Genomic DNA, 10,172 nt, shown 5'->3' on the forward strand with positions numbered 1-10,172 from the left:
TTGCGGGCCATGTTGTTTCTTGATCCCTTCGGTCCGCTTGGGTTGGTTGTTCGGTTTGACGATTTTAACAACATCTCGACCGAAATGCCATATGCGAACTTCAAGTTCCGTTGACAGAGCAAATTGGAAAAGCTCTTCAGCTTGACGAAGGTAGTCGGTTCTGTTTAAATTCAGGCGGGACAACATGGTCGTGCGCATAGACGGATCAGCATAATGCGCGATGTTGCCCAGCACGAGGTTGTCCGCACCTCCAACAGCGGTCAGGTACAGAAAATGTTCCGTCCAGCTACGCTGAGACGACTTGGCTACAGTAAACAGCTTCATGCTCTGGGCAGATGTTATCTTGGTGTTGAAGGTCTAGAGTAACCTTTGCATTGCATGCTCCAAGGTCGGACTCTCAGACCACCAAGTTTCCACCTGCCGACGATAGTATTTTTGCGCCATACCAGCGAGTTGTTGGCCGAGGACATCAACCTTGATGTCCTCAGGCTATGCGAACCCGCAGGCGCGTTCCGAAAAGGCAACCTGTCGAACAAATTCTTTCCTTCATTCAATGAAGCCACTTCCAAGTCCGAGGTAGAGCTCCTTGCCGTCGAAAGGATGCAAGGCCAGCTTCCTTTGACGTCCATCCGGTACACCCTGATGTACCTGCACAGGTTGGTGTAACACCGGACCTGGCATCTGCATACCCGAATATGCTCCTGCGGGCATGGCATGCCCATGAATTCCAGGCTCAAGGCCCTGAGCCATTTTATGGTTGACATTGGCCTGGGCCGGCGCGTGGACAATGTGATCCCCGGCCAAAGCCGGTCGTCGGGCACCAAAATAGGTGGCTGGCAAGACGTTCGGTAAACTTTTAGGGTTATGACACTCCAGGCTTTAGAGCGTACCTTGCCTGGCCCCTGATCCTAGAACCGAACCAAAGACACTCGACTCGGCAGATTCCTTGCATTATCCACCGACTTGTCCGTGTTGGGAGGATTCCATCCCACCCATCCACTCCGACAAATCGCCAAGCATGGCGAGCTACTTGTCCAGTGCTTTCGCGGGCACTGCCGACTTTTCTTCCAGTTGGTGGTCTTCGGTCGTTCCTCAACCTTCGACCACCGCAGCGGGTGAGGCTCCTTGAGCTGCGCCGCCGACACGATCCGTTGGGCTCATAACCTGTTAGGAATTGGTAGTAGTGTTGCTGTAGTTGTTACAAAGGAGGTAGAAGTAAAAGTGATATATATTAAGCATTAACTTCACTCGTTCGTTGATACCTACACAAGCATACGAAACCGACTGCAACTATACCGTCTATAGTTCACGTCTATCCCGCTCCGTCCCACATGTCAGGATGTCAAGTCTGTTAGACAATCAGGCACGGTTGTTACTTACCGTGTGACAGGGTATTGTCCTTGACCTTCATGACCTGTCAAAAACAATAGCTTCTAACACAACGTTCGTCCTTTGTCGTCTCGAATCAATGTTGTCGTTCAATAGAAACGTTGGTGCATCACATCCAAGTCTGTGGGCGGATATTTATATAAGAGAATCATACATTTATCGTTACTATATTTTTGCCAAATCTAAGTCAATCATACAAATGATTTGAAGACGAAGCGAAGCCGCAAATCATCTGCACAAGTTAGTCGGACATGCCCACGCAAATGCTTTCAAGAGCCCTCCAATACCCACGTGCTTCCGTATTGCGTTCTGCCTCTTCCTTAATGAAGTATCACGTGGGTTTGCGTACGACGCAGCTGGGAGCTGATGCGCTAGCCAAGCAAGAGCAGCACTTGCGCACCCAAGGAGTTGTCGCTCTGAACCTTAATACGCCCGTATTCCAAGTCTTTGGCAGCAACACTGACACTGGTAAAACGATTATCTCTGCTGGTATATGTCGCAGTGCTGCCACTATCGCAGCAAAACATGGAGGACGCGTCGAGTACATTAAACCGCTGCAGACTGGCATGGACGGCTCGTTTCAAGGCGACGCGTCGTTTGTCAAAGCGCACGCAATCCTTGCAACCGAGAAGCTAGCAGAGTTGAATTGCTCGACTTTATTCTCGTGGAAAACCCCCGTGTCGCCTCATCTCGCGGCCAAGATGGAGGGTTATACGATCGCAGACGAAGAGCTGCTTGAGCTGCTGTCGAACAAGCTCCAGGCGATCAATCACGTCAATGGATCGACAGGTGCTGATAGTCTGGTACTTGTCGAAACAGCGGGAGGAGTGTGTAGCCCGACAGCCTCGATGCGGTCCCAGGTGGATGTCTACCGTAGCCTGCGGCTACCTGTTGTGCTTGTTGGTGACGGAAAGCTCGGTGGCATTTCTACGACCATGTCGGCCCTCGAGACACTATTGATTCGTGGATACGACGTGGCTGCGATTTGTTTGATTGAACAAGACGGTCTAGAGAACAAGGCAGCGCTCGAACCACGCGCAAGTGAACTCGGTATATCAATTTATACGATGGATGCTGTCCCGCCCATGCCTGAACCACTAGGTCCATGGTTCGTGGATCATCACACCGTATTTGATGAAATCACAATGGGTCTGTGGTCGTTCCACAAGAAGCGATTAGAAAGCTTTAAGCACATGCAAGAGCGAGCGGAGCAAGTCTTTTGGTGGCCATTTACACAGCACAAGAAGGCTGGCAGTCTCTCGATTATTGACTCGGCCCACGGCGATGAATTCAGTGTTTATCGCTCTACTAGCAATACATTGGAGCCACTGTTCGATGCGTGCGCAAGCTGGTGGACCCAAGGCGTTGGTCACGGCAACGCAAAGATGGCGATGGCATTGGCATACGCTGCTAGTCGCTACGGTCATGTCATGTTTCCTGAGAACGCCCATGAGCCAGCATTTCAACTCAGTGAGAAGCTGCTTGCGTCAGTGGGAAAAGGGTGGGCCTCTCGCGTGTACTTTTCGGACGATGGCTCGACTGCTGTTGAGGTCGCATTAAAGATGGCCTTTCGAAAGTATGTGCTTGATCATCACTTGAATTATAGTGATTTTCTATCGGATGGCGAGACGAAGTATAAAATGGTTACGCTAGCTCAGGCCAATTGCTATCATGGCGATACTTTGGGTGTAATGAACGTTGCGGAAAAAAGTGTGTTTAATGAAAAGCAGCATCCTTGGTATCGTCCGGAAGGCGTGTTTTTAAAGGTTCCGACGATCGCGTTGCGTGACGGCAAGTACGTTATTTCAATTGACAGCACGATTGCTGGCATTGCAAAATCTCAAGAGCTGCCATCATTAAATGCTGCGTTTGATAAATCTCGTGACGAGAGTCCGCTAGCCGAGGCCTATCGCACGCACGTGGCTCGTATGATTGACGAAACGGAGGCAACGAAAAATTTGCACGTGGGTGCTGCACTCATCGAGCCTGTTTTAATGGGATCTGGCGGTATGTTTCTTGTTGATCCACTCTATCAACGAATGCTTGTGCAAGAATGTCGCACTCGTCGAATTCCAGTGATTTATGACGAGATTTTTTCGGGTTGGTGGCGTTTGGGTGTTGAGTCTGCCCGTGATTTGCTTGGTGTGAACCCCGACATTGCGTGCTATGCCAAGTTGTTGACTGGTGGCGTTGTCCCCATGGCCGTGACGCTTGCTTCAGAGGAGATTTTCAACACGTTTTACGCTGATTCGAAGGGTGAAGCTCTGCTTCACGGTCACTCGTTCACTGCGTATCCTATCGGCTGTGCTGCAGCTGTGACGGCATTGGACATGTACCAGATTTTCAGCAATTCGAGCTCTCATACTGTCGATATCACTCGTGTCTACTGGAATCTAGACGTCCTCACTAACCTTTCCACTCGTCCATACATCGAGCGCACGTTTGCAATTGGTACAGTGGCGTGCGTCGAGTTGGTGTCAGAGAGCGCAGGGTATGCATCAACAGAAGCGGCCGAGCTCATTCAAATGTTGCGCAAGAATGGTGTGTATGCTCGTTCATTAGGCAATGTGCTGTACATGATGTGCTCTCCTCTAACGACACGGGAAGACTGCGACAAGTACCTTTCGACACTTATACGTCAGATCGAGATCTTGCAGACCAAGTAGTAAAGCAAATTGAAAACATCAAGAAGTTCAAATGTTCATTAGCGTGTATGCCGCGATGTATGACAGTCAGGCGAGCTAGGTTTGAACACGGCATCTTCAAAAATCAATAAAATTGTAGCAATGACACAATCGGCGCATGGAAGGCGTACTATTTAGTTAGTGCGACAGCGCACTACGATATAAAGAAGGCTAAATCCTTTGCGATATTAAAATCGCCATTGCAAAGGTTATTGAACATGCCAACTTCATCATGTTGAATGACGAAACTTGCACTTGGAATTGGCCCGGTCCTTTTTTCAGAATGTAGCACTCATTGCGCAAGATGTCAACGAAATCACGAAAGTCGTCTACTTTCAGTCCCATGCTGTCCGCAACTTCAAGCAAGTCGTCCATTGTAAACAACGAATTGTCGCGTCTCGCAGCAGCTTTTATGAGTCTAGCGACGTAGGCTTTCACCTTCTTCGCCAGACTCATACCCCCGGTCCGTCCAAAGTTTACACTCGTATCCTCCGTTACGCACGTATCCAATAGACACTCTTGCATGATATCAACTACGTCTTGTGCATGCTCAACTAGAACCAATTCGGAGAGCTCGGCTCGGGCACGAGCTTGGGACAACCGAATCATTGATTCGAGCTGGCGTGTCGTGATTGGAATACTCTCTGTGGGATCATGCTGCCCGGCACTTGCTGAGCGCAGCTCCAAATATTTTTTCTGTAGGACTGCAGCGGCTTCAATGGATAAGCGTGGATGCACGTAACGGCGAGCATAAGCAATATACTTGCGCATAAAGTAGAGGGGAATCGGATTCATAGTATACTCGGTTGCGTTCTGGCGAAGACGATGCGATACCCCCTGATGCCTCGACTCAGGAGCGTCTTCGTCATTAGACAGCTCGGTTGCAAAGCTACTAGAGCTCCGATTACTTGAAGATGCGCTATAATCTCGCGAGCGCTTTCGTGACTTGTGCTTGCCCCGAGAATGTATTTTCATTACATGTGTTGAAAGCAGTCGATCCCTCTCTTCGTCTGGTCGATCTAGCAGTATAAACACAAGATCAAAGCGAGAAAGCAATGCAGCTTTCATCTTGAGATTTTCTCCAACAGACCGGCTGCGGTCATAGTGGCCCCCACTAGGATTCGCCGCCGCAATAATTGATGTACGTGCGTTCAGATTGCACACAATTCCTGCTTTTGCAATGCTAATACTTTGCTGCTCCATGGCTTCTAACAGTGCGTGGTAGTCGGCTCCCATTTTATCAAACTCGTCAATACAGCATACTCCTTGGTCAGCAAGAACGAGAGCTCCGGCCTCCAGCGCGTAATCCCCCGACCCGTCTTTTACCATTGTGACGGTAAGTCCCGTTGTTGTTGTTGTATTACCACCAACATACACAGCTCGAGGTGCTACCATGGACACAGCCCGAAGCATTTGACTTTTGCCAAGACCAGGATCGCCGACAATCAAGACGTGGGAGTCGGGTCTCCGCATGCATGCAGTCTCTTTGTCGTCTGAGCGTCGCGTTCCGCCAAGCAATGCTAGCATTAATCCCGCTTTGACAACATCATTGCGGTATATCCCGGGACACAAAGAGTGTACCAGGTGATCAAAGACGTTGCCTTGATTGATAATGGAGCTGATTTGCTCAAGGTCTTCTTTCGTGAAATCAACGTCCGACGCTTTGTCCTTGTCCTTGTCCACCTTATTACAGCATCTCGTCATTAAACGGACCAATGTTTTCCAGCTGCAAGACAGTGCACCTTACCTTCGCCAAGTTGTCGACCGAGTTCGCGCTTATGTACAAAATATAGAGACTATTCGTCTGAGCGCGTTTACCATATTTTCCTTCATGAATCTCCGAATTAATGCTCTTCACAATACCCGTGATCGTCACGACATTGCCAGGGATGCACGTGTCGACCAGATCTTCAGATAATTCCACTTCAATCTTAATTTTTTTCAAAGAATCTTCATTGGTAAATTCCCATCAAAAGTTCAAAACGAATTCAAAAGCTCACCATTCGCGGCATGCGACCAGGGCCTATATCGCTTGTATCCGTCTCCTGAAGCCTTTTCATCAATACGTTTCAGCATCATCTATCAATCCTTATATCGATTCGCGCTTACTTAATTGTCTGGTAGTCCACCGTATCGACCGACGAGCGATTTGGCAACAATTTTCGTCCACGGCACGGCGCATTCACACACTTTTGCGGTACAACAAATTTTCCATCGGGAAACGCACATGACGTGGCTTCATTGCACTTGGCACATACAAAGTCACACCTGGTAACCAGTGGTTTAATGGCACTCACTCGCACAACAGTTCCCACGACACTCACGAAGCGATTAATCACATCAGCTTTTAAGGTGGCAATGGGCAATAGGGGTGTCACTCCATGCAGGCGAACTGTGATCTTGGTGCGGTCTGCCGGTAAAGTGCGCTTTTTCGTAAAAACTTCTTCTGCTTCCACACGGAGCTCATGACGACGCATACATAGTGCAATACCCATACAAAGGAGTACATCTTGAATATTTTCAATGAGCGCTCGTTCAAAGTCTGCCGTCCCTGTGCGGATAAGCTCCATGTAGTGCAATAGTACCACCGTCACATTAGCCTGTGTCAGGTCACACTAATAACCACGTGATTGTTGTTATTATTTGTTATTTAAGCACACGACGAATGCAATTGGTGCATTATTACGTGTAGTAATGGTGCCCACTGATCGTCGTCGCGAAAGCAGTCGAGGAATGTCGTTGCGGCTTGGAAGCGACCATCTGTATCGCTGATGGGTCGATAGTAATGCGCTGGACGGGTTTCGCCCGGCTGGTGGATGCCAATAAAGTGGTCTTCTGGGTAATACTGGTTCCATACGCACGTGGCGGCCTCCACTAGACTGCTTGCCATGTGAAAGTATGTATTAGTGAAGCATTTTGAATATTAATTGTATCCGCCACTTGATTATAACGCCAAAAAAATATTTTGTGCATACTGTTTAGACATGCATGACCTTCCTGTTATCCAGGAATCCGCTATTTTGACACAAAATAACTCGAACGCTGCTAAAACCATATACAGGTGTCCTTCGGATAACTTATAGCCAGGGGCTGTGGTTGATAACAGCACAAGTTATATAAGGTTATAAGTTACGTGAGAAATAAAAAAAATACTGAACCTCACTTTACTGACTATCATATACGGTTTTACGCCTCCTGCTTCCGCATACGCGCCTCACCAATGCGCAAAGACTTCAAGTCTGCAGACACAAATTACAGAGCCCACAAACGAGCCAGAGTGCCTTAGCATCTTGGGCTACAGCCCAGTTTAGTAAGAACATTACGCAGGCTGGTAAAACAGTGGCATCTTGAAGAAGCGCAAGGAGCTGGAAGTCATGACAGAGACTGATCTCGCTGCCAAGCGCCCACCATCCTCAACTCGAAGAAGCCCTGGCAACTTGGGTGCTTCAGTGCCAGGCGAAAAACGTTGTCCTCACGGGAGAGATTATCAAGGTTAAGGCTTAGTGCTTTGCTGACCACCTGGGGTTGGCTAAGGATGCTGACGAGTTTTCCAATGGATGGCTTCAGAGATTCCAGCAGCGAACGAACATCGTTGCATCCGAATTCATAGTGAAAGTGGCTCCGCAGATCAGGAAGCCATGGAAGCTACACTGCCTGAACTCAAGGCAACCATAGCTCGACATGAGCTCAGAATGTGTATAACATAAATGAAATAGGTCTGATTCATAACATTAAAAGCATTTTTGTGCGACACTCATACTGCTTTTTTAGGCCTACCTACAGCATAATTCCAAAAAAGACCATTTCACAGGGAAGAATTGAAGGTCTAAAGAAGGACAAAGTGAGCTTTATCTGGATTTTGAGTACTTAATCCTAACTAAACTTTTTCTTCTGGTTCTTTCTTTCGCATTCAGACGCGTTTCACTATAGCGTTTACCGCCAATGCTGATGGCTTCGAGCAGCTAAAACCTTTTTCATTTGAAAAACTAAGACGCCACACAATTTAAACGGCAGACAGGAGAACGGCTATTTTTTTTCTTACAGGAACAACAAGAAGGCATGGATAACTGGAATCCGTTTCCATGAGTGGCTAAGGAAACTTGAAAATGACATTAGGGTAAGTTGTATTCCATGTGATATTGCAAGTGTACCTGGAATTCAGTTTAACCAAGTCTTGCCAGTGAAAGGGCAGGAAGATTCTTCTCTTGCTAGATAATGCTCCGTCTCACAGAATGGAAGAACTGGAGCTTGGGAATATCAAGGTCACTCTCCTTCCACCAAACTGCACATCAAACATTCAGCGCATGAATGCTAGCATCATTGCCTCATTCAAGTGCCAGTACAGGCGCTTTCACCTTTAGAATGCCGTGGACCGTGATGAGCGAGGGAGGCCAACATTTATAAGGCTGACCAGCTAACAGCAATGCGGTGGGTATGAGATCATAGGAGGATATTTCAGTTACGACAGTGGTAAACTGCTTAAGGAATACGGGCCTCTATGCAGCAGCACCACAGTTGCAGATGGTAAACACGGAGGAGCAGGGAATTGAGCTAGAGCTGCATGAAGCCTTAGAGAGCCTACCACTGAGAAACCCTATGGCAATTGAATATTTATTGAATCCAGATGAGGAGAAGGTGGCGCACGAGGAGCTGGATGATGAGGAAATCATTGCAATGATTCAGCAGGCAGAAGAGGAAAAAGAGGATGAGAATCAGGAACCAGAGCATGTGGATGTAACGGGGCACTGCGGCTTGTACTGTTTCAGTACAAGTCCACTTCACACTGCTTCAGATGTGAGTGGTGCCTCTCGTTAGGTGACGTACACTGTACGTATAGAGGAAGACTTCTCTTAAGGCAAGTTAGTTTAAGAGTGTAAAATGAAAACTGTATTAATATAGTTAAGTGTCTTGTTAATCTATCTTTGTAAATGTTGTCTTAACTATAAACTAATACTAAACATGTAAATGAATTCTTATCTATCTTATCTCGTAACTCTCTTTGATTACTTCTACAGCTGATTAGTCTGCGGAATAAATAGACATAATGGTCTATACCTATTTATGGATAAGAATTCAGGAAATTACTATATAAAGTAATTTCCTCCAAATATTATCTACCTTTTGGATAATATTAATTAACAATCTTTTAGTGTTAATTTCATGTAACGATACACCCCGTTACATCACCCCTCCCTTAAACGACAATCACTCTGAATGTCATTAGGTGGAGTGGTCGCTAAATGACCACTTAATTTTTAAAATGTTTTTGATTGGTCAGATCCATCATTTTAAATTCCATCGCATGAAGGAGCAATTCATGCGGGGTGAAGATAGCGCTGAACCTTCGGCTGCGGTTCGTGCAGCCGCGGGTGACGCATTGTTATCTCTTGCGGTAGACGTTCCGTCTACCGTAGTGTCTTCCACTCGCACAACACTTGGTGTTGCGAGTGCACGTGGTGATTCACCACGTGAGTACGACCCCTCTTTAGAGGTCGATTATGAGTGCGAGTCGGACGAAATGGCCGACTCGGGGAGGATGGAACAGTCGCCTGATACCCGTCAGGCGGCTGATTATGAGCCTTCAAATGAGAGGGCTCATTCTGATAGAAGAGTTAATAGTCTATTTTTATTCCGACGAGGATGATCCCTCATCGCCGTTCCGTCTCCCGTACGGTCACCTGCACCTGTTTCTGTGCAAGGTGACGACGGTGGCGTAAGCCATCGTAAGAAAAGTCCTCGTGGTACCCCTACTTCAGCGGGTACCACTCAGGGGAGTGATGACAGTAAAATGTCTAATCTCGCCTCTGAAAAGAAGCCGTGGCTTTTGCCAGAAAGGCATATTAATAGCTTGTCTGGAGAAGCTACTCCTCACAATAAATATCCTTTATTTATTGCGACAAAGCTACATGGCCTTGATCCCAGCGCGAAGAACTTTCGCGCTGAGGAAGATTTCTATCTCGATGCTTTTCTAAAGCATCGATGGTTTAGTGGCAATAATAAGCGAGATAAAGTCTCGCTTATGCAAGCTTGGAGTGCGTTCATTCGCAATGTTAAAGACATTGGACGCGAAGCTTGGCTTCAAAAACTTAACGCGAATCG

At 47.3% G+C, this 10,172-nt stretch overlaps 2 protein-coding genes across 2 annotated transcripts; one reads left to right on the forward strand and one right to left on the reverse strand.

The window, feature by feature from the left end:
- Positions 1 to 1,712: 1,712 nt before the first annotated feature.
- Positions 1,713 to 4,055, forward strand: CCR75_000795 (uncharacterized protein; the record flags this gene model as incomplete). Its single annotated transcript, XM_067958901.1, has 1 exon — positions 1,713 to 4,055. The coding sequence occupies one exon, from the start codon at positions 1,713 to 1,715 to the stop codon at positions 4,053 to 4,055; it is 2,343 nt and encodes a 780-aa protein (XP_067822038.1).
- A 189-nt stretch (positions 4,056 to 4,244) lies between these two features.
- Positions 4,245 to 6,963, reverse strand: CCR75_000794 (uncharacterized protein; the record flags this gene model as incomplete). Its single annotated transcript, XM_067958900.1, has 5 exons — positions 4,245 to 5,756; positions 5,821 to 6,003; positions 6,074 to 6,125; positions 6,183 to 6,688; positions 6,760 to 6,963. 5 exons carry the CDS (start codon positions 6,961 to 6,963, stop codon positions 4,245 to 4,247), a joined length of 2,457 nt encoding a protein of 818 aa, XP_067822039.1.
- Positions 6,964 to 10,172: the final 3,209 nt, after the last annotated feature.

Source organism: Bremia lactucae, linkage group LG2 (genome assembly GCF_004359215.1).
Source record: "Bremia lactucae strain SF5 linkage group LG2, whole genome shotgun sequence".
In the NCBI taxonomy this organism is placed as follows: Eukaryota; Oomycota; class Peronosporomycetes; order Peronosporales; family Peronosporaceae; genus Bremia; species Bremia lactucae.